The sequence below is a fragment of the Carassius carassius genome, chromosome 22 (assembly GCF_963082965.1).
Source record: "Carassius carassius chromosome 22, fCarCar2.1, whole genome shotgun sequence".
Lineage (NCBI taxonomy): Eukaryota > Metazoa > Chordata > Actinopteri > Cypriniformes > Cyprinidae > Carassius > Carassius carassius.
This window is the reverse complement of record NC_081776.1, coordinates 26,879,061-26,904,749: the sequence shown is the minus strand read 5'-3', so window position 1 is coordinate 26,904,749 and position 25,689 is coordinate 26,879,061. Positions and strand designations below refer to the sequence as shown.

At 37.4% G+C, this 25,689-nt stretch overlaps 1 protein-coding gene across 1 annotated transcript in view; it reads left to right on the top strand.

The window, feature by feature from the left end:
* Positions 1-12,382, top strand: part of LOC132099193 (guanylate-binding protein 4-like) — a 29,818-nt gene extending 17,436 nt beyond the window's left edge. The window contains exons 7-9 of the mRNA XM_059505645.1: positions 8,673-8,885; positions 8,984-9,080; positions 11,820-12,382. Coding sequence (XP_059361628.1) covers positions 8,673-8,885; positions 8,984-9,080; positions 11,820-12,262 — 753 coding nt within the window. The 3' untranslated portion in view covers positions 12,263-12,382. The remainder of the gene's footprint in view (positions 1-8,672; positions 8,886-8,983; positions 9,081-11,819) is intronic.
* Positions 12,383-25,689: the final 13,307 nt, after the last annotated feature.

The following is a 25,689-nucleotide window of genomic DNA, read 5'->3' as shown; positions in this document are numbered from 1 at the left end:
ACAAATTACTTATTTCTCGAAAATGTTTGCATTATTATTATTCATTTTTTTAATGAAATATTTACCTCATGAGATGTGGGCTGCGATTTATCTTCAGAAGGATCCATTTCTCAATTGTACACATACATCAGTCTGTTACATCGTTATTTTCACAACATATTTTATTATTTTACACAGTAAAAAATACATGACTAATTTTAATAACTGTTTAATCTGATAATTAATGCAAAAGAATAACAATATACATGGCTGCTCATAGACAGATAATGATTTATGCTGCAGATCTTTCACAAAACAAATAAACATAGATAAAAATAAACATGAATGCAAACAGCGATCTTTTATTTAATGCAAACCTACCATAATTATATTAGGTTTAATTGTACAGTTAGTTATAAATTATGTTATCAAATAAAGTAAATAAAACATGCTTTATCAGAAATCTCTGTGCGTCTTGTTTGACAGTCAGAAACATTGAACTTACATAACAGTCAGAACAAAACCAGCTCTTCGAAAATGAAAAGTATTGCATATTTGAGTGGTTTGTGTTTGAAAGAAGAAATCCCCGTGGACCTGACCTGACGCTGATCCGCATAATCAACAGAAGAATAAAGCAATCTCCGCGTTGTATCTTGATGAATTTCCACACAGAGGTACGCAAAAATGTAGGGAGGATGTTTCCCCATGTTTTTGATATACCACTATCGGCTGTTACATTTGAAAATCATTAATTATATACATCTAGCCAAGTTTCGTATGTAAGTTTCCCTTACAGTCAATGCGACCGTCCCAAGACCGGAAGTAAGTATGCACACACTCGCGTCACTGAAGCTCACCGGCGCCATCTTGTGAACCTAGCCCATTGGCTCACATAGCTCGTGACGTCACAGTCGGGTGCCCGGAAGCATAAAAGGGTGTCTGCAGATGATAATATGATTATGAAGCGTCAGCACTGGGTCTTTTTTAGGCCTGAGCTTTGAGAGATAATGAGCGGAGCTATATTCAGCTAGGCTGTGCTTCTCTAATATGCACATAATTGTGTGAGAGTGAAAAGAGTCTTGCTTGGTGTGGATATATCAGATGCTCTGTGGAGAGATACTTGCGAGCTTCTCTCCCAGGGTGTTTTAGTGACCTAGATTGGTTTGGGGGCATCCCCTGAAACGACTGTTGTGCGCCTCAGTGATTTTTCTGCTGCCAATGCTTGAGAGCATTGGAGGACATGATGCTCATTATGTTATATCTTTAGTTAGTTTGGCCATCAGGGCTCCCTTGACATCTGTTGTGGCAATAGTTTATGAGTTCAGGAAAGCGTAAGTGCAGTCAGCAGCTTTTGGGAAGTTCATGTCTAGCCAGTTTTGTCGTGGCATTAGTTTATGAGTTCAGGAAAGCGTGAGTGCGGTCAGCAGCTTTCGGGAAGTTCATGCCTAGCCAGGTTAAGTCCTCTTCACCTCTGAGGAGTCTGGCACATCATGATCTGAGGATCACAGACAGGGCTAGTGGCCAGTACTCTCCTGCTCCTCCCCCTTCCAGGAGTCGAGTGCAGAAGATACCAGAATACCTCGCTCCCCCTCCAGAGCATTTCTCAGCATGGGTAGTAAAGTAGGGTGGCCTCACTTGAATTCAGGGTATTGTCCAAGCAAATGGTCCATCTGAATGGCTTCTATGACTAGGTTGGGTTCCTCCCCAGTAGGTGCTGAGTCCTGAAGTAGATAACTTATGTCTGTGGTCTGGGCAATCTTCATCCTTGCCTAAGGAAACCGCTATTTGTGGATTGTTGTGTTCCAGCTCAGTGACTACTCCCCTTGTTAGGGTATTTAAGTAGTGGTCTCCTTGAGCCCCTTGCCTAGACTGTGTGGTCTCCCTTGTTAAGTAGATAGCCCACTCTCTGTGGTCTTGGCAGCTTTCAGTTGGGACCTTTGGAGGATAGCTATCCAAGCTACCCCCTTTCTGAGGTTTCTAAGTACAACCCGAATTCCGGAAAAGTTGGGACTTTTTTTAAATTTTAATAAAATGAAAACTAAAAGACTTTCAAATCACATGAGCCAATATTTTATTCACAATAGAACATAGATAACATAGCAAATGTTTAAACTGAGAAAGTTTACAATTTTATGCACAAAATGAGCTCATTTCAATTTTGATTTCTGCTACAGGTCTCAAAATAGTTGGACGGGGCATGTTTACCATGGTGTAGCATCTCCTTTTCTTTTCAAAACAGTTTGAAGATGTCTGGGCATTGAGGCTATGAGTTGCTGGAGTTTTGCTGTTGGAATTTGGTCCCATTCTTGCCTTATATAGATTTTCAGCTGCTGAAGAGTTCGTGGTCGTCTTTGACGTATTTTTCGTTTAATGATGCGCCAAATGTTCTCTATAGGTGAAAGATCTGGACTGCAGGCAGGCCAGGTTAGCACCCGGACTCTTCTACGACGAAGCCATGCTGTTGTTATAGCTGCAGTATGTGGTTTTGCATTGTCCTGCTGAAATAAACAAGGCCTTCCCTGAAATAGACGTTGTTTGGAGGGAAGCATATGTTGCTCTACAACCTTTATATACCTTTCAGCATTCACAGAGCCTTCCAAAACATGCAAGCTGCCCATACCGTATGCACTTATGCACCCCCATACCATCAGAGATGCTGGCTTTTGAACTGAACGCTGATAACATGCTGGAAGGTCTCCCTCCTCTTTAGCCCGGAGGACACGGCGTCCGTGATTTCCAACAAGAATGTCAAATTTGGACTCGTCTGACCATAAAACACTATTCCACTTTGAAATAGTCAATTTTAAATGAGCCTTGGCCCACAGGACACGATGGCGCTTCTGGACCATGTTCACATATGGCTTCCTTTTTGCATGATAGAGCTTTAGTTGGCATCTGCTGATGGCACGGCGGATTGTGTTTACCGACAGTGGTTTCTGAAAGTATTCCTGGGCCCATTTAGTAATGTCATTGACACAATCATGCCGATGAGTGATGCAGTGTCGTCTGAGAGCCCGAAGACCACGGGCATCCAATAAAGGTCTCCGGCCTTGTCCCTTACGCACAGAGATTTCTCCAGTTTCTCTGAATCTTTTGATGATGTTATGCACTGTAGATGATGAGATTTGCAAAGCCTTTGCAATTTGACGTTGAGGAACATTGTTTTTAAAGTTTTCCAAAAAATTTTTACGCAGTCTTTCACAGATTGGAGAGCCTCTGCCCATCTTTACTTCTGAGAGACTCTGCTTCTCTAAGACAAAGCTTTTATAGCTAATCATGTTACAGACCTGATATCAATTAACTTAATTAATCACTAGATGTTCTCCCAGCTGAATCTTTTCAAAACTGCTTGCTTTTTTAGCCATTTGTTGCCCCCGTGCCAACTTTTTTGAGACCTGTAGCAGGCATTAAATTTTAAATGAGCTAATTAAGTGGATAAAAGTGTAAAATTTCTCAGTTTAAACATTTGAAATTCCTTTAGTTTTCATTTTATTAAAATTTAAAAAACGTCCCAACTTTTTCGGAATTCGGGTTGTAGGTAGCCTCTATCTATGGTCCTTGTAATTATCATGCTAAGGCATTTCTCACGTAACATAGCTTTCTGAGGGTAGCTGTGTTCTTATACTTGATATGGATGTCCCTCTTTCATTTGAAACCGGGTTTCCTATTTCTGCCGAGCTATGTGAACGGCCCAGGGCGTCAGTGGCTTGATTTTCTGAGGAAAGGTTAGGTGCATGTCTGTCACTTCTTTGATGCTTTCTCATCAGGTGGACAGGAATGTGCCATGGCATAGCATAGCTGGCATTTCATTACCCATAGTGTCCACTAGAGGACGCTGTTCGAATTCCCTAGAAAGGGAATATCTCGGGTTATGCATGTAATCATGTTTCCCCAAAGGGGGAAAGAGACGTTGTTTCCCCTCGCCATGCCTTCGGCCTGCCTGTTTTACATCTCCTTCAGACAGTTGGTGACGTGTTCTTGGAGATGTTTCACACGTGCTTTAGACACCGGTCCTGCTGGCGGCAGTCCACATGTGGGACCCTGTGTCCTCACAGGGAACCATGGTTACATTCATTAACCGAGATGATTTTCTCCCTTAACAAATATATCAGGATGAGGAGTCACTGTTGTTGTTTTTTTTTAAGAAAAAACTAAGAGTTTTACTTCCAGATATGAGTTACTTAACCAATCAGAAATTAGTTAAATATTATAATATAATATAAATTCTTGTTTGTTATTAGCATGCACATATGAAACTGTCATCAGCATACATTTGTATATTAGAGTCTGTGTAAAGCAATATAAAATGTGTTTTGACTTTGTCACACCACAAAAAATAAATAAATACAAAAATTAACCACCTTGCCAAATTTGAATGATAAAAAATGGCAAGTAAATAAAATAAGCTAACAAAATCTTTAAAAAAACTAACATTCTCAGCTCTCAAATGCTGGGGGGCGTGTCCACTGCTCAAGCCGTGTGCTCTCGTCTGAATGCCTTCTTTCATGTTGGAGCATGGTGTTCGGATCCCGGCACTCAGGTCTTGTTCAGATTCAGTTTTGGTTTGGTATTGGGGTTCGGACACTCGCACTCCATGCTCGAGTTCGCTTGGGCCGTACGCTCTTCTGTCCTCGTGTCTTGTGGTTTTGCATGCAGCTTGTGTTTTACATTGGCTGGTACTTTCATGTTGTCATGTCTTTTGTTGGACACGCAGCTTATGAGTATTCTCATTAGCTGCATGTTCGTGTCTTGTTTTGTTCAATCACATGGCTTGTAATTGTTTTGCTGCCGTTGTGCTTGTGTTTTGTTTTGTGTGAGAACATTGCTTTTGTCTTTGTTTCCTGTGTGGCATGTGCTGTCATGTCAATTGTCTAACCCCACCCATCTTGTTACCTGATTATTGGTTAATTTGCCCCACCTGTGTTTCCCTCGTTCCTTATTTATTTTCCTTGTGTTTGCAGTCCTGTGTCAGTTTGTTGTTGTATGTTCCCTGGATGTGTCCTGTCCTATTCTTTTTGTTTTATTTACTGAATACAAATAGGCCTATAATCTATACGGGTTGAACCCAGTATATTAAAAAATACACAAATTGTATTAATGGTTGTATTCAGAAAGCTGTAAATACTGCAGTATTTGAAATATATTAAATAATCTCAATGCCTGTTCATCCACCTTGTCCAAAAGATTCTTAATTTCTTCTCCAAATGCATCTGTTCTCTTTCTGTAGAGTTTCAGGAGAGGTGTTTTGTATTTTTCAAGGGACATGTTTAACTTCCCCAGAAGGTCAACATTACAGATACAAAAAAAAATAAAACTCCATGCAGATCTATTTAAAATAAAAAATGTTTCTAATAGTAATAATAATCAAAAAAATAATAATATTGACTCTAAAATAAGAAACCACAACACAGGTAATAACAGTTGCTATTAAGGTTGCTTTCTCTGCTGGCAACTCTTTAATGTCATTCAGGTTACAATGTTTATTGTTAAAGTCCGGGTCTTCAAATTGTAGTGAGGATCCAGATTTCAGCTGTAATGTTTCTTTAGGGAAAGATTTCAAATGGTCCACAGACTCAGGCCTTTCAGGCAACGCCACCCTCCTGTTTGGTAGGGAAAACGTAAACCCACAGTAGGAAGCGGAACCTAGAATCAAAAGCAGTCAAAATCATTAATTCACTGGGACACATTTATTTTCCATTCTTAATAGCAATGGTGGGAACCTAAATGAATATATTAGTGTGTGGAATACACTGTCTGATCAAGAATACAGACACAACTCTCAACTCTTATCTCCTAAAAAGATAAAAACACTTGGAGTCACAAGCACTTTCACACCTACTTTTGTATCCTGTCAATGGATGAAAGTCCTTTAGCATGTCAGAATCATGAACAAGAATGTCACTAAAATGGCTTTCCTTTATATCAAAGGACCTCAAATGTTCAAGATACCAGGCTGTTAGAAAGGAATGACACATCTTTGAAGGTCACTACACAGTTCAGTATTGTAAAAAATTCAGTTGTGTAACTCCATGCAGCTGAATATTGGAGGAGAGAGACACTTGGCTTGTGTTTGGATACCAAATCAAATCTCTTTATTGTCATACATCATTTACACAAGTGTAACGATTGTGAAATTCTTAGGTACAAGACTCTGTGCCATGGCAGGACAAGCAACAATATATAAAAAAAATTAACAATATACATACATAACAATATTCCCATTTTAAACAATATACACATTTTTCAAAATAGACAATTGTACACAATGTACATATTTCCATAATATACACATAGAACACAGTATACTCAGAAGACCTATAAATGTGTGTATAGCTTTTATATATGACTTACAGTGATTTATACTGTAGTGTTGTACTGTGTAGTTCAGTGCAGTAGTTTGTTAGTGCAGAAGAGAAGATGGAGCTGCATGTGTTCTATGCAGTGCAGTGCTGTCAGAGTAAGTGTGCTGGTGTGTAGAAGTAATCCAGTGTGAGGGGGAGGTGGAGTTCAGTCTGATGGCTTGCAAAAAGAAGTCTTGCGTTCTGCTTGGTTCGGGTCCTGATGCTGCGGTACCATATGCATAATGGTAGCAGCGGAAAAAGTTCATGGTTTAGATGGCAGGAATCTCTGTTGATCTTACGTGCTTTCCTCACACATCTCTGGGTGTAGATGTCCTGGAGGGAGGAAAGCTCACCGCTGACGATGTGCTGGGCCATCTGACCTATTCTCTGCAGGGCTTTCCAGTTAAAAGGAGTGCAGTTCCTGTAACAGGAGGTGATGCAGCCAGTCAGGATGCTCTGCACAGTGTAACTGTAGAACTTAGCCTGAGGAAGAAGAGACGCTGATGGGCTACTACTGACCGTGTGTGAGTAGTCCAGGTGAGGTCCTCGGTGATGTGAACACCGCTGACCCACTCCACTGGAGTCCCGTCGATGGTGATGGGGGAGTGCTCACTGGTCTGTCTCCTGAATTTCAATTCAAGTTTATTTGTATAGCACTTTTTACGATACTAATCATTGAAAAGCAACTTTACATGAAAATTAAGTTTCTACAATATTTAGTAGTAGCTTATAAGTGGTGACTGTCAGTTTGTGTGCATATGGCAGAAATGTACGGAAAAATTAATACAAGATGTAATCAACCAGACGATGAACACTATTAACAGCAATTTTTATATGATGCAATCACACATTGTGTCATCATCTCTTCTCAGGTGTTCTGGATCCAGACTGGAGCTTGTGTAAATCCCGTGGCAAAACAGAGAAACAAGATAGAGACATCATTAGCATAGCTGCTGATCCAACCAAGTAAAATTAATTAGTTTAACCCAAGCTAAAGAATAAAAATGCACATTTGATTAGATGTAACTGCATTTCAAAATGATGAGATGCATTATTTGAATGCTTGGCGAAAGAGATGCGTTTTTAATCTAGATTTAAACAGAGAGAGTGTGTCTGAACCCCGAACATTATCAGGAAGGCTATTCCAGAGTTTGGGAGCCAAATGTGAAAAAGCTCTACCTCCTTTAGTGGACTTTGCTATCCTAGGAACTACCAAAAGTCCAGCGTTTTGTGACCTATGGTTTCTGAATATGGTTTTCAAAAGACAAGTTGCTCTCTAATATAATAGATGAAGTAACAGTACATCCGTCTAATTGCAAACTGTAATCTACGAGATTCTGTGTATTGTTTTTTGGTCCAATAATTAATATCTCTGTCTTATCCGAATTTAATAGGAGAAAATTATTGGTCATCCAATCTTTTACATTTTTAACACACTCTGTTAGCTTAGATAATTTAGAAGTGTCATCTGGTCTCGTTGAGATATACAGCTATATAGATATATAGAGTATCATAAGCATAACAGTGGAAACTAATCCTGAATTTTCTAATGATATTACCAAGGGGCAACATGTATATTGAAAATAGCAGAGGACCTATATTTCTCATGTATGTGAGACACCCCAATTTTAAGTGATTTCATTATCAGGAAAAAATTCAAGTGATCGAGAGGGCGCCTCCCTGTCATGTATGTGCATTAATAAACCTCCAGACTATTATCAGTTGATGATGGCCTGTAGACAAATTATATTAAATGGCATTTCTGATGACAGTGATACTCTCAAACCAATGCATTCCAGTTATGTTCGATGTGACCATTCAATAAGGCATTTCATTGACTCTTTGATATAGACCAACAGACCACCCCCTCTACCTTTATTTCTATCCCTCCTAAACACATTGGGCCTCATGTACGAAATGAACGTATGACAGAAAACTGGGTGTATGGACATTTCAGTACAAAACTAGGAATTTATCAATATGGACATGAGCGGTTGCTACGATCAAATCTCACGTCTGGTCTTAGGTCGTGTACGCAAGTTTTTGAGTTACCTTTTTGAAAAGATATTTAAATGCCCACCTAATATTCCCTTTGGTTTGTAGCATGAATCCCATATAATTTTTGCATGACTAAGAGTTAGAAATTTGATCGCTGGATTTATGCCATTTTGTGTTTATGTACAACAATTCTGTCTGTCAGGTCTCCTCAAATTAGCAGTCTCATCATGCTAATCTTGACTCAAAGCTAAGAGCACACTAGTTGTCGGATCGTATGATGTAGACAGCACATCATCAGTATTCAGCAGCTTGTGTAACTCTCTACCACTAACATGCTATGTTTTGTGTTTTTAGGAAAAGATTATTAAACTCTTTGATGAATACCTGTGCCAAAACAAACAAGCTTCAAAGAAACGTTGTGAAGAAATCCTGTCATCCCTCTCTGCACCAATGATGGAAAAACTTGAGCAGGGCTTCTATGTTAAACCTGGTGGCTATGATCTCTTCTGCAAAGATCTGGAGGACATTGGGAAGAAATATAACAGCCAGGCCAATAAAGAAGTCAAGGTTATCCCCATATTAGACAACATCACAAGACATGACCACTTTTATCATCATTGTCATAATTATCTATTTTTTTTCTGTACGTGTGTTTTTGCTAATAGGCTGAAGAGGTCCTAGAGGAGTTCTTGAAGACTGTGGATTCTAAAGCCATTCTGAAGGCCGACAAGAAACTGACTGAGAAGGAGAAAAAGATTAAGAGTGAGAATTTTAAATTCTGTTTTTAAATTCTGACTAGGTTCCTTGTGAAAAATGGTGCTTAAGGGTTAGATAATTGTTAGTGTTTCTGCACAATAAAGGACTCAGAGACATGTAGCAGCCAAAAAAGTTTAAAACACAGCTATAAGTAGAACCAAATGGTAAAAGTAGTTTCGAAGGTCCAAGAATAGTTTTACTTTAAGAGCACATACAATCTTATTCAGATAACATCTGCAGTCCAGGGTTTAGGTTCTGGAAGGGCTACCTATGCCATTATCATTAAGAATAAAAATCAGTGTGATCGAGAACAATATTAGGAACTCTCCAGTCTCTGTTGTATTGGTTCTAAATAAGTTCTAATTTATAAGGCTGGAACAAAATTTTCAGATGTTGCATTAACCCTCTAAGTGCCAAAGTCGCAAAATTGCGACAAGACGTCATACTTAAAGGTGCAGTCCCCCGCTCACCCCTCCCTTTAGAGAAGTTATGGTAGCCGACACAGCTAAAGATGTCATCTGTAAAGTCAGCAGTAGGGGTGTCACGATATTCGATTTTTCATATCATGGTTATTGTGGCCATAAGAATTGACAATATCTATATAACATTATATCTATAGAAACCTGGGGGGGGGGGGGGGATATTAGTCACATTATTTTTTACTTTGTACATTTTTTACCCTACAAACATAAGGATATTGATAAACGCAGGGCACACGACTCTGGCTTTATCCGTCTTCTTTGAAGCTCCAATGAAATAACAAGAGAGAAAATACTGTCAAGTTCAACAGTATGAATAAATATTAATTGTAACACTCTACACTAAGATGTCATTTGTTACCATTAATGTATTAACTAACATGAATAAACAATGAACAATATATTTATTACACAATTTATTAATCTTTGTTAATGTTAACAAAATAAAATTCATTGTTCATGTTAGTTCACAGTGCATTAATGTTTACAAACACAACTTGTGATTTTAATAATGCATAAGTAAATGCTAATATTACCATGAACTAAGATTAATAAATGCTGTGAAAATATTGTTCATAATTATTTGTTATTTATATATGTTAACTAATGTAATTAATGTTAATGAACCTTATTGAAGAATGACCACAGATGAGGCATTAAGTGCATGGCACTGTGACCAACTTAACATTTTACAGAGTTTAATGTAGCAATGTGGTCGCTCAGTTTTACAAGATCCGTTTCCATCGTGTAACTGTTAATAGAGTTGAAGAAAGAAATAAAGTGTACAGGCCGTATTGATTGCAAATACAAAATCAAGATGAGTAAAGAAAATGCGGTAAATATATGAACACAGAAAACCGCTGTTATTATAACATTTCCCATTCTATGACTAGTAAAATAATGGCAACTTACTCTGATGAACACGGAGCGCTGCACCGTCTTTTGTGACAGTGTCAGTGTTGAGGCACAATACTGCCACCTGGGAGCTCAACCAGGTACTGACACTGGAGTATTTACATGTGCTGTTATCACAAGAGAACTGTTCATTTTAAATATTGTGGTTATCCCTAATACTGGTATATCATCACACACTAAACACAATATCGATAATTGTTGCCTTGAATATTACAGTTATCGTCAATACCGGTATATTGTGACACCCCTACCAGTCAGCAGAGAGCAATGAGATTTCTTTACAAAGGTAAATTAAGGAATTATATTTACTTAATTATTCAATAAACCGATGTTATTGCAAATGTTAATGTACTTGTTATTCATTGTGTCCATGTTTTATTCGTAAGAACAACAAAGTGACGAAACATTGTGTAGAGCAGTTTGACCGTTTAGGGCTACTGTACAAACATGGTGGCAACTTCCATTTAAGGGGACCAGCGGTGTATGTAGATAGAAATTGATCTAATGTAATAAAACATAACTGTTCATTAAGTAAGGTCTTTATACACCTCTGAAAACAAAGTTATTTATATTATATTGCATTTCTGTAAATAGATAGTTGTAAATATTACACATCCCACCTTTAATAAAATACTTTAGTTCCTAATATGGTGTAATATCTAATTTGTATTCCCTACCACTAGATGGCAAACATGTTGTACTTAGATTCTAGACCAACATTACGTCATTTTCCTATTCAAAGTGTTCAAGGAAATAGCAGAGCAAATGAGCTCTCGTATCATTTATGCGGAAGCAGTTCAGTTCATAGTGTGCGTGTAAATGAGGTGAGATTTATGAGAGAAACATCTTTGCTGTGCAATGGTGCCGCCGTACAAGGCGTGAGTGTTCACGCAGCACAAACAAGTGATTATCTCAACCCTTTGCCCAATGGGGATGGGGGTAGCAGGGCAATATCTATTATTTCCTGAATATTACTGGTGAACTGATCAAAAAGTAGGCCACTGTTAACATACGTTTTACTACTATATAGTATAGTAATACAGTAATAATTAAGTACTTACTCCTGTTTTATTGTTGGTTTTTTCTTTTCTGATCATTTGGAATTAGGATAAAAAGACAAAAATCTAAAATAAGTTCAAACATCAAACTAACAAACTAAACTAAAAACAAACAACAATGACCAAACAGTAAATGGAAAATATAAACTAATGTTTGGATGTCACAATGTCCTTTTTCCATTTAGATTTTTGAGCTTCTTTTCCAGTGTGACCAGTTTTACAGTAAAATATAACCCTTAAATATATCATGGTTTGAGTCTCTTCTCGTCTCTGAAGCATCTGTTTTCTTTCAGAGGAAAAAGAGAAAGCAGCCCTCCTGGAGCAGGAAATAAAAGCTAAAGAAGAGAAGCAACGACAACTAGAAGAGAAATTTGAAGCAGAGAGACGGAGTAATGAAGAGAGGATGAGACAGATGAAGGAGAAGATGGATGAGGAGATGAAGCTTCAGAGAGAGGAGGCTGAACGTGCCATGAATAGTAAACTGAGAGAGCAGGCTGATCTGCAGGAGAAGGGCTTTAAGGAGAAGGCAGACAGGTTGAGCCAAGAGATTGAAGAGTTCAAGAGACGGACCACTGAAGCAGAAAGTAACAAAGCTAGAGAGTTTGCAGAGATTATAGAAAACTACAACCAGAGACATGAGAAGGTTATGGATGTGATGATGCAGCAGCTCAGAGAACAGATGAAGGCCAAACTAAAGCCGGAAGCAGGCTCCTCAAGCAGCTGTCGCATCATGTGAAATGCCTTGACTCAGTGATCTTACTGAACAGGAAATAATAATTTCACTTCTAAAGCTTGGCTAAAAAAGTTATAAAGTTTTTATCTCCAGTGCTGTAAGTGTTGTTCTGCAGACGGTGATGATGGCGTTGATAAATGCGAGGTTTCTTAAAATAAACAATTTGTTTGCTAATGACTTTTTCATCACAAATTTGCTTGATTTCTTTTTACTTGTGACTGAAATATGGCTGAAAGTGTATGAACTATCATCTGTTGCCCTCATGAAAAAATACTTTAGTAAATTAACTATAGAAAATGTAGTAAAATTTCTCTAATAAATACTATGTTTTTGAACCATACTATAGTAAATGTACTACAGTAAATTACATAAAAAAATTATAGTATTTTTGAGTACATTAATTAGTACATGCGGTAAAATTCCTGTAGTATATACTATAGACTTTTTTTAAACTTACTATAGTAAATTGCAGTGATATATGGGAATTTGTTGTGGTAATTTTCTATAGTAATATAAACAAATTACTACAGTCATTACTATAGTAAAAGCACTATACCTTTACAACACAAGTAAGGCAAAAAATGTACCAATAATGCATACAAAAATCCCTAAAATAAATGACACCAAACATCATATTAATAAAGCATTCATTTTTATTGCTCATTTTCCTTCAAAATATTTGCTGTGTTGTTTGACTTTTGCCGAATCAATGACTCGACATTGCTGTCATTGCTGAAACTGGAATCTCTCTCCCTGGCAGCTCCTAAAATGGACACAGACACTAATCAGTGTATAACGGTAGAACATACTTGTATGTCTCTGATGTACAGTTAATGATTCATACTTGTCATCTCCAAGTCTTTCTTAGCTGGAGTGCCTTTAGACGACTGAACTCCAGTCACTGAATGGCTTGCCATGTACCGTATTTTTCGGACTAAAAGTCGCACCTGAATATAAGTCGCATAAGTCCAAAAATACATCATGACGAGGAAAAAATACGGTGGCCGAGACAGCTCAACACGCTGCAACTTAAGAAAACACATGCAAATTAAAAAAAAACATCAGCAAATGAAGAAAACATCTTCATCAGTTTGACAACACAAGTGTTGCAAATCCATCACAACACATGCATATAGCAAAACGCGCCGCAAATCATCACAACACATGCATATAATGAAACGCGCCGCAAATCATCACAACACATGTATATAACGAAACGCGCCGCAAATCATCACAACACATGCATATAGCAAAACGCGCCGCAAATCATCACAACACATGCATATAATGAAACGCGCCGCAAATCATCACAACACATGTATATAACGAAACGCGCCGCAAATCATCACAACACATGTATATAACGAAACGCGCCGCAAATCATCACAACACATGCATATAATGAAACGCGCGGCAAATCATCACAACACATGTATATAACGAAACGCGCTGCAAATCATCACAACAAGTGCATATAACGAAACGCGCTGCAAATCATCACAACACATGCATATAATGAAACGCGCGGCAAATCATCACAACACATGCATATAACGAAACGCGCTGCAAATCATCACAACACATGCATATAATGAAACGCGCGGCAAATCATCACAACACATGTATATAACGAAACGCGCTGCAAATCATCACAACAAGTGCATATAACGAAACGCGCTGCAAATGATCACAACACATGCATATAATGAAACGCGCGGCAAATCATCACAACACATGCATATAACGAAACGCGCTGCAAATCATCACAACAAGTGCATATAACGAAACGCGCTGCAAATCATCACAACACATGCATATAATGAAACGCGCGGCAAATCATCACAACACATGCATATAACGAAACGCGCTGCAAATCATCACAACACATGCATATAATGAAACGCGCGGCAAATCATCACAACACATGTATATAACGAAACGCGCTGCAAATCATCACAACAAGTGCATATAACGAAACGCGCTGCAAATGATCACAACACATGCATATAATGAAACGCGCGGCAAATCATCACAACACATGCATATAACGAAACGCGCTGCAAATCATCACAACACATGCATATAATGAAACGCGCGGCAAATCATCACAACACATGCATATAATGAAACGCGCGGCAAATCATCACAACACATGCATATAACGAAACGCGCTGCAAATCATCACAACACATGCATATAACGAAACGCGCTGCAAATCATCACAACACATGCATATAATGAAACGCGCGGCAAATCATCACAACACATGCATATAACGAAACGCGCTGCAAATCATCACAACACATGTATATAACGAAACGCGCCGCAAATCATCACAACACATGCATATAACGAAACGCGCTGCAAATCATCACAACACATGCATATAACGAAACGCGCTGCAAATCATCACAACACATGTATATAACGAAACGCGCTGCAAATCATCACAACACATGCATTATCATCGCACACTTCCTAAGTGACAGAGGGGGGACAAATAAAATGCACATTTATAAACACATTTATGTACATTTTTAAATTGCATGGCAGTACTATTTTTTGGGTTAAAAGTTAACATATTTTCCGGACTATAAGTGGCACTTTTTTTCATAGTTTGGCTGGTCCTGCGGCTTAAAGTCAGGTGCGACTTATTTATTAAAACTAATTTAACATGAACCGAGAGAAAACATTACCGTCTCCAGCCGCCAGAGGGCGCTCTATGCTGCCAGAGATGCTGCTCAGTGCTCCTGTAGTCTACACTGAGCAGCGTAGAGCGCCCTCTCGCGGCTGTAGACGGTAATGTTTTCTCTCGGTTCTTGGTTCTAAATAAATACGACTTATAGACCAGTGCGACTTATATATGTTTTTTTCCTCGTCATCATGTATTTTTGTACTGATGTGACTTATGCTTAGGTGCGACTTATAGTCCGAAAAATATGGTAATTTCTTGATATGAACTTACCTTAGTGCACTGTCCTAATCTTCTTCAGTTTAAAAAATTTTTTTATAATAATAATCTAACCTTTTCATGTTTTCCTCATCAGAATGGCATCCTCTCCGTATAGCCGCCCCAGTCCCATCAGGGTAAAGTGTGTGCTGAACCATTAAAAATATAAAACCCCTCAATTTTATGCAAATAAATGGGGAAATTAGGCCAGGCACTCAAGTAATAACTTACCTTAGTGCACTGTCTACTGGTGCTCAGGTGTATGTCATGCAGTCCTCTTCAGACAGGGCTGCCTTTGAAGAGGGCATGACATATTACATAAAAAAAACACACCGTGTCCTCAAGATATGGGCAGGAACGTCTGTTCATGGGTCCAAACACAACAAACTACAAAACCGCTCCCCTCACATTGACCTTTGATGCGGAGAAGATGGCCAAAGACGCCCTGATTCCTCCATCTGTCTCAGTGACTGGGGAGGAGCAGGACCTCTTTTCAAGAGGAGTCCACTTAACTCTGGAAGAACTGTGGAACATGTGAGTGATTTAAACTGGATTATCAAACACTGTCCTAAACATTACTAATATTTAACAATTATATTTTAATTTACCATTACTTTATAGATGCAGGTTCTGAGGATGACGACTGTGAGGGACACAGAAGTCCCCATCTTGGACGTGGGGATAAGAAGCAGCTCCAGACTCCTTGAGGTGTCCTTATGGCGGGACCAGGCCTTGTCCAAATTTAAAATGAATGATACAGTTATCATTTGTCACCTTCGAGCAAGTGCCAAGGCCACAAAGTTTAACTCGACAATCCAGACAACTGTGGAGGTATGTAACATACACATTAGAGCAGGGCAACTGAAGCATAATCAAACGTCTGTCTGTAAGTGTAAAGAAATACGTTAGACTTTGGCAGGATTTTTCAGTTGTGTTTGATTGTTTGTTTTGTTGCATTTAAACATCCTGTTACTCCTAAATTATCGTGTGGTAACTATTTCATGAAATCAGTAACACACACAAGACTGCATTGTGCCTAGCAGCAACCTTCAGCCATGACAATATTCACAATATAGCACTGCCCTTCATAGACTGTGTGTAAACATAACTATCCTAATAAAAAAATAAAGCTAAATCATTAGAGATAAATTATCACTAAATCAGTTTTTTTTTGTACCTTTTCTGCTCTTTGCAAGGTTTAGTATCAAGGACCAGTGGTGGAGCACATGGTGGTGATTGGCTTGTCCGAAGCCAATGGTGAGGTCTCGTTGCTCTCTGAGGACTTCAACGAGGACACGGCAGCTCCTGGGCTTCTTGAAGGGAGTGTTGAAGATCTGCTGTGCCAGCTTCCACTTCATTTGGAAGTAATACACGACCGTAGGAAAATTAAAAAAATTATTATGATGATTAAATGTACGTTTTTTAGTTGTGTAAAATAGTTATTTTACCTGTAATTATATATATATATATACACACATTTAAAATTGTTCCTAAATAGATTGTTTATGTATTGATATCGATAGTATTGATTTGTTTATCTAACATTATTTACAATTTATCCTATTGTTATTCAATTTAAAGTGATTTATTCTGTTTGTGTTCAAGTGAATTTTAATACATTGAGACATTTCTTCTGTTCCTCATGATTTTATATTGTAATTTGGTCATTTGTTTTATTTTTTTGCAATTTAATAGTAATAAAGTATAGATATATTGTTATAAAACCGTTGAAAGTGTGATTGTGTGCAGTGGGCTAATTTTTGTCTATGAACAGTATCTGTGTGTTTGTGATTACCAGGAGTCACAGAAAACAAGCGTTAAGTCTGATGTGTTTATCTCCTCTCTACTATAAACACTGATGTTTAGTGCTGCTCTGATCTTAATGCTACCAATGTGTTACACATAAATAATAAGATCATTAATCAGTTTCTGTTTAAACATTCAATTACTAGTCGTTAACTAAAAGTAACAGTTTCTCTCTTTCCATCTTTTTTTTAATAAACAAATATTTAATTGTAATATCTTAATTCAACAAAAACACTGTAATTGTTTATAAGTGTCTTAACATGCATAACATTAATGTATAATACATTATAACAGCTTATCTAAATTTACATAATACCTATATAGAGAATGTGTATACATATATCAGGCACGTGCACACATAGACATGAAAGGGGGCTTGAGCACCTGCCCTTTTTATTCCTGGAGAGAAAGTGCCCTTTTTTCTGGGATGCTTTTTTTTTTTTTTTGAAAAATAATATATATTTCTGTTTGCACACAGCTTCCCTGTCAAACAAATATATTTATTGAAATATAGTATCTAAATATCAGGTCAGGAGTTCTGAAGTGCTCCCTCTCCCGATTGTATTGCTTCCGCTAAAGAAAATAGTCTGCTCCGTCTCTACGGTTAGAATCCTGTGAGTCCATAGCAACGCTCTGTTTTTCATGGCAACGGTCTGTTATACTCCGCACAATTCTACATTGGAATTCAACCAAGCCATGTAATAAAATAAGTTATTAAAATAAGCATATATCACCACCAGGTGATATGCTTTAGTTATTTTGTTTATCTTATTTACCTGCATTTCCCTGTCAATTAGATGCAAATGTGCACATTTTAACTAGTTGACGCCTAATTTGCATACAGAACGTCCCCAGTTATTGACTTACATCAAGAGTCTTTCCCCCTGAAATGTAGAAATCTAAATTGGTGAATTTAGAAGAAATCTACAGATGCAAACAGATGGAGGATACACTCTAAAAATGTAGTAAATCTGAGTTACTGCATCTGGTACATTAATAAATAAAACTGAGTAGAAATAAGTTAACATTAAACTTTAAAAATAACAATATTTATAAATTAACTATTTAAGTAATTTAACTTTTTTTATTTCCTCGAAACCTTTATAAAATAGTATTCCATACCATCACAAATACATACATGACATTGGCTTTTATTGAATTTTTACTCAATTTTTTTTGTAAGTTTAATTTTAAAGTGTTATGTATTCTGATAACACCAAAATAATTAAAACAATGTAGTGCCTTGTGCAAAAATAAACAAATTATTAGTAAAACACGCCCCTCTGTTTGATTATTTAGGTTATTTAAATATTATTTAGGTCAGTTATTTAGGTTATTCTAAATATGAAGAGTTGAGATGAAAAATCCTCTAAGTGCAATCTGAAATTTCCTTCAATAATGATCATTTTTATCAAGCTTGTATGTTTATGTTCACTTATTTCACATTACTGGCAATGAAAATGACCTATTAATTGTCATTTAAGTTAAATTACTGAACTTAAATACGAGCTTGAAAAAAAAAAGCTCATAAGAAAATTTCAGATGGCACTTAGAGGCTTTTGCATCTGAACTCTTCATATATACTTGAAACTAGTAGCATAGAAAATGTGTTCAAAACATGCACATTGTGGAATGGTTTCCTTTGCTGCTCTATAAACCTAGAGAATACTAAGGAGACCATGGTTTCTGTCAACTGATTATTTTGTAGACATCTTTTGAAAATGAAACAATTGCGTGAGTTTGAGGAAGATAAAATTAATTAACTTTTTAAAATATTTTTTAAAAGGAAGTCAGAGTTGGGTTAATATATATATGTAGTAGTCATAGTTGCCTTGTTAATTTTGGTACAACCCTAGTACAAATGAATGGTAATCACCTAATTAGATACAGGTGTGCTATAGGTGCGTGAGTGTGTATAAGGAAGCTATTGCGTTGTTGGCGTGCGTTGACTGCTGCAAACTGTTCTTGACTGCTCGAAAGCTGTTCTTTCGAGTTATTCCCTTATGGGGATCTTCGAGCTGTGCCACGCAGTATTTGGGTATGTTACCATGAAGAAATAAATATTTTTGTGTTGGGCGAGCTGTTGTTTTAGTATGCATCCTGGGCTGTTTATCTATCGTGGTCTGAAGTTGGAAGGGCTGATTTGTTAATAATCAGGTGGGAAAATGATTTGATTTAATGGGTGGATATCCGCGAAAGGATTTGTTATATCGTGTTCCCCTCTGTTGTAGCTAAAGAGGCCAAGAGCCGGTAATATGTCCGTGTGATGACAGCTGATTGGTATGGGGTTCCATTTGTGCCAAAAATGAGTCGACTGCTTTGTGCTTTGTACTACACATTTGTCCTTGTCAACAGTCATTGTCTAGTTGTTCGAAAAATTGGTATATGTTGATGTGTGTGTTCTCTGTTTATGTCGATTTGATCTGTCTTCCGTACTTGAACTGTAGTCCTAGCCATACTGTCGTCCTGTTCTGTCATCTTAACTGTCGTCCTGTTCTGTCGTCTTGTTCTGTCATCTTAACTGTCGTCCTGTTCGGTCATCTTAACTGTCGTCCTGTTCGGTCATCTTAACTGTCGTCCTGTTCGGTCATCTTAACTGTCGTCCTGTTCTGTCATCTTAACTGTCGTCCTGTTCGGTCATCTTAACTGTCGTCCTGTTCGGTCATCTTAACTGTCGTCCTGTTCGGTCATCTTAACTGTCGTCCTGTTCGGTCATCTTAACTGTCGTCCTGTTCGGTCATCTTAACTGTCGTCCTGTTCGGTCATCTTAACTGTCGTTCGGTCATCTTAACTGTCGTCCTGTTCTGTCATCTTAACTGTCGTCTTGTTCTGTCATCTTAACTGTCGTCCTGTTCTGTCATCTTAACTGTCGTCCTGTTCTGTCATCTTAACTGTCGTCTTGTTCTGTCATCTTAACTGTCGTCCTGTTCTGTCATCTTAACTGTCGTCCTGTTCTGTCATCTTAACTGTCGTCCTGTTCTGTCATCTTAACTGTCGTCCTGTTCTGTCATCTTAACTGTCGTCCTGTTCTGTCATCTTAACTGTCGTCTTGTTCTGTCATCTTAACTGTCGTCCTGTTCGGTCATCTTAACTGTCGTCCTGTTCGGTCATCTTAACTGTCGTCTTGTTCGGTCATCTTAACTGTCGTCCTGTTCGGTCATCTTAACTGTCGTCTCGTTCGGTCATCTTAACTGTCGTCCTGTTCGGTCATCTTAACTGTCGTCTCGTTCGGTCATCTTAACTGTCGTCTCGTTCGGTCATCTTAACTGTCGTCTCGTTCGGTCATCTTAACTGTCGTCTCGTTCGGTCATCTTAACTGTCGTCTCGTTCGGTCATCTTAACTGTCGTCTTGTTCAGTCATCTTAACTGTCGTCTTGTTCAGTCATCTTAACTGTCGTCTTGTTCAGTCATCCTAATGTGTCGTCTTCCATGTCTACAGTACCAGTCAAAAGTTTGGAAACACTACTATTTTTAATGCTTTTGAAAGAAGTCTCTTATGCTCATCAAGCCTGCAGTTTAAAAAAAAAAAAAAAAAAAAAAAAGAAAAAAAACAGTAATATTATGAAATATTATTACAATTTAAAATAATGGTTCTCTTTTTTAATATACTTTAAAATGTAATTTATTTTTGTGATGCAAAGCTGAATTTTCATCAGCAAGTACTCCAGTCTTTGGTGTCTTATGATCCTTCAGAAATCATTCTAATATGCTGATTTATGATCAATGTTGGAAACAGTTGTGCTGCTTAATATTTTTTTTATAACCTGAGATACTTTTTTCAGGATTATTTGATGAATAAAAAGTTAAAAAGAACTGTATTTATTTAGAATAGAAATCTTTTGTAACAATATACACTATCGTTCAAAAGTTTGGGAACAATTTTTTTTTTTAAGAAATTAGTACTTTAATTCAACAAGAATGCGTTAAATTGATAAAAGGTGATGGTAACGATTTATATTGTTAGAAATGTTTTTATTTTGAATAAATGCTGTTTTTATGAATCAATGCTGTTAAAGTTTTACTCAATGAATCCTGAAAAAAGTATTCCAAAAAAATATATTAAGCAGCACAACTGTTTCCATCATTGATAATAACTGAGTACCAAATTATTATATTAGAATGATTTCTGAAGGATCATAAGACACCAAAGACTGGAGTACTTGCTGATGAAAATTCAGCTTTGCATCACAAAAATAAATTACATTTTAAAGTATATTAAAAAAAAGAACCATCATTTTAAATTGTAATAATATTTCATATTACTGTTTTTTTTTTTTTTTTTAACTGCAGGCTTGATGAGCATAAGAGACTTCTTGCAAAAGCCTTAAAGGTGCATTAAGCAACTTTCATGTTAAAAATACCCGTTTTCTAACACATACATGCTTAAACAATTAGGGCTGAATTAACCCCTTCTCTGATCACTGAGATTGCCTCTATAATCCTGTAAAGTAAAATAAATAAGAGGGATTCGGGCCGGAATTTTAGACTGGGCGTGACGTCATGCGCGTTCATGGCACGCTCACATAGCTATGTCTGGCAGGTTTGTGTATTCGCCGGCATTCTCCGTAGAAGATGGATTGTAAGAGACCTGCTTATAGTTCATTTCAAACACCAACGCAAACTCCACGTAAGATAAAAAAAAATAAAACTTTTGTCCGTGAGCGTGCACACCTCTGGTTGCAGTTTCGCTTTCCGCCAGAGGGGGCATAGTTCTGCAAAAACTCAGAGACTTGCTTAATGCACCTTTAAAAATAGTAGTGTTTCCAAACTTTTGACTGGTACTGTATGTGTCTGTTCACTGTCTATGTCTGTCTGTCGTTATGTGTCGTCTTCCATGTCTATGTGTCTGTTCATTGTCTATGTGATTGCCCACGACTCAACTTTTGTCTTTGTCCACTCAAATTATTCCCGTAATCTGTCCTTGTCGTTGCTGTGTCAATGCTGCATGATGTGTCATGACTGTGTTGTTTCACTCTGTCGTTGCTATGTGTCCTTACTATGCGTCGTTTCCCTCTCTTTTGTATATTTTTTGTAAAATGGTAAGTTCTGTTTTATTTTTATACTGTACACTTTACAGTATTTTTTTTATTTCTTACTGTCCTCTGTTTTTATTCTTTGTTAAGTGAGTGCTGTAGCCTAGCCTACTTTATAGCAAAGATTAATCAGTCAAATTCCTTGTTTGTTTACTCAAACCTGGCCAATAAAGCTGATTCTGATGTTGTTTCTAAGTACTTATGTTTTAGGGAAAAAGAGTGACAACCCTCTGTCACCTGACTATGTTCCTTCAATCGTCAATCCTGTTCCATCCCCAGAGAAGATAAAAAGAATAATGAGGTTAGATGTAACTAATCAACAGAAGAGCAAACTTCAAAGAATAGAGAAAGCAGCAAAGCCATCAGCTGCAGCAGTAATGGAATGTCCTCAATATCCGCTAGCAGGTTGTGCTTACAAAACAGCAGAAATGTCAATTTCCAGGTTATGCTATAAACCACTTTATTAGGTAGTCTATTATACAGAGGTAAAGAACAACAACAACAACAATGCGCCATTTCCTAAATACACTCCTGAAAACATTGGGTCCTTTCACTGTTGTGGTCATACAGTAGGCTAGCAAGCTGTAGCCATAAGCTGGAGGAGGATATGTTTTCAAAGGCAAAACAAGCTCCTTATTACAATTTTATAAAATAGAAAATTACTATATAGAATCTCTTCAGTTACAACTGTAAACTATGTAGTACTATCTTTCAAGTGTTAATATGTATTGGGTGCTAAATTATTTAATATCTTTACTATAGTCAAATCAAAGTTTACATCTATAATATTATATAAAAAACCGGTGCAAAACATAACTATAGAGATGGCAAATCAATAAGTTTTCGATCACGTTGCTTGTATACATCATACAACTAAAGAAAGTACTCTTGTTTATTGGAACTTAAACCAATTCTTGTGGGCGGCACTAAACGCCATACAGAACAAAGGTTCCTCTACAAAATATTATCCTCAGGAAAGAACTTGTTTTGGTGGAACGTACGTATCAAAGTAGTTTTAGCTGGGCAACAGAACACTCAGGTTAACCATAGTCCTCAGAAATCGACCAGAGTTTAAAATTACAACACAAAACGGAAGGTATCCGGACATCCCAAGAAAAAAAGAAATCTGGCAGTGCAAACCCAGAAATGGTACGTTGTGGATATAGATATTGACTAGATTACTCCAAATGTCGGGGACTGCAGTATCCCAGACTCCATGAACTTGACAAAGTTGTCATAAGAGGTGTGTAGAGGCAGCCTTAACACAACTTGACACGTGTTAGCCTCTGGGAATACTCTCCTACTCTGATTTTCACCATGCAGGAATTCAAGCTGTGGCGGGTAGGGAAACCCAAGAAGTGGTATGTTGTCTACCCCTGAGGCAAATATTAATATTTGTTGTAGGGTCACAGGTCTAGTTCCCTCTAAAAGAGAAGCAAAACAGAAAAAAAAAAAAAAAAATTAATATGCTTTTAACGACGCAAATGTTATGCATGTAATATTGACTTTAAAACTATACCACACTTAGCATTAGCATTTATTTGACCACTTTTGAGGATCGCATAATACAAAACAAAACATACCATCCACCTCCAGGAGCCAGTCTTTCCAGAACATGAATGCCTGGTTCTCATGTCTGCGCCTGTTGCTCCCTGGCTCAGAAAAAGTTACAGTGAAGAGGTTCTCAAGGTCCTCCACATCAAGAACTTTGGGGCCTCCAACAAAAAGAGGTTTCATTACCTCAGGATGCTTGGCTATTGCCTCAGCAATTCCAAGCTCTTGAAGTCCCGCTACCAACCTGTAAAAGCACAAGAATTATACTCAACAAATACAGTGTTTCTATTCAAAAGTTAACAGCCAAACAACATTCCCACCACCTGCACACATTCCACCTTATCTTGGACACATGGTTGATGGGCATACTGATCTTGGGCCATATGTCGTCATTTGCTAGATTTTTTACAGATGTTGTCACTCCATATAATAGAGCTTTGACGATTCAGATTTTAGACTTGCGTTTATTTATATTTTCACTTCCAGATTTATACAGTGACCTTAAAAGCTAACATTTTAAATTATCTTAAAGCCCCACTGGACTTATTTTTGGCTGTTAGTTTCATGTCAATTATTTTATAAAAGCACTCTATAATAATGTGTAGTTTTGAATGTTGTGTTAAGTTTGGTGCTCATACATTTCAGTAGGGAGCATCAGTGCTACAAGTGAAAAACGTTCACGTGTAGCCCTAGTGAGTTGCCCTTGTTCAAAATATTTGTCACAACTAAATGTTACAGGATTATGCAGTACTTTAAGAAGGGTACTATTACAAGGACAAGTGCAGCTATCAAGCAAGGAACCATGTCAGTAAAGGCATTCGTTAGTTTAATTCCAGGTACATAGACTAGCACTAAAATTACACTGTACTATTTTATTGTAACTCTTTAAAATGCAGTGTTTATTTATTTTTGAATGCAAGTCTGTTTTGCCAAATCTTACATGAGATGTTCTTAATTGGCTTGCACAAAAAAAAAGATACTGGTTTGGAAGGGGAAACTTTGGTCATTTGTTACTTACTGTTCCACAGCCTTTTGGGTTCGGCCCTCGATGTAGATCTTTGCCGCTTCCTCCACAAGGGCTTGTCTTTGGTCTAGACTGTGAAGGAAGCCAGGGCACCCAAGCAGAGAAAGAATGCCTGATGCCTCTATGAGTGCCTCACGAGCATCCATTAGTGTTTCTGCATCATTTATCTATTTTTAAAAATAAAGAAAAAAAATTAAGCAATGTTTTGTTACACCAAATCCTTAAGGGCACAATAAATGCAATGTGACACCTTATTGTTAATATAAAATTGACATCTAGCATATGCTACATTCTAACATAAGCATACATTTTGGAGTTTGCTAAAATCTAGGATTATGAACTTGACATACACAAATTTCTCAAATCAATTGCTCATAAAATATTCAGTTTGTTTTTAATTAACCAGATGAATGTCTGCAATCATTCCAACATGGTATACGACGTGTGCTTCAATTTACCCTTTGCAACTTCTCCCGAATTTCCAAGTCATCCACCTCCTCAATCTTGATTGGTGGAGTTGGACAATGGGCGACCAAGCAATAGAGGCGCTCTGAAAAAAAGGATGGCCTGATGCCTCCGTGGACAATGGCAACAGCGAGCATTTGTCCAATATACTTGTACTCTCCAGAATCCAAAGCTGAAACAGAAATTTGTGTTACAACAGTAACAAGTCAAACAAATTCTAGGACTTAAATTCACAGGTGCCAATCGTAATAGGAAAATGTGTATTTGAGCCGTCACTTCACAAATAATTTTTTTTTTTTTTTTTTTTTTTTTTTTTAAAACGCGCTGGCCAGTATGACTATCAGAAGATATTTGGTTTACATTATTCCAGTAGTATTGACCATAGGCTATAAGAAATAAAGGCATGTTCCTAACTCACATTCCCTTGTGTTTCAAAATAAAAGCCCTACAGTATGTTCTCTCAATGAATTGCACTGAATGTTTTATAAATGCAATTTATACTAATGAAAGCAAGCAGTTATTAGTGGCATTTCACAAAAGTTAAGCTATGCTGACAGAGAGGACAAGCAGCAGCAGTGAAGCAGACAGACCTACAAAC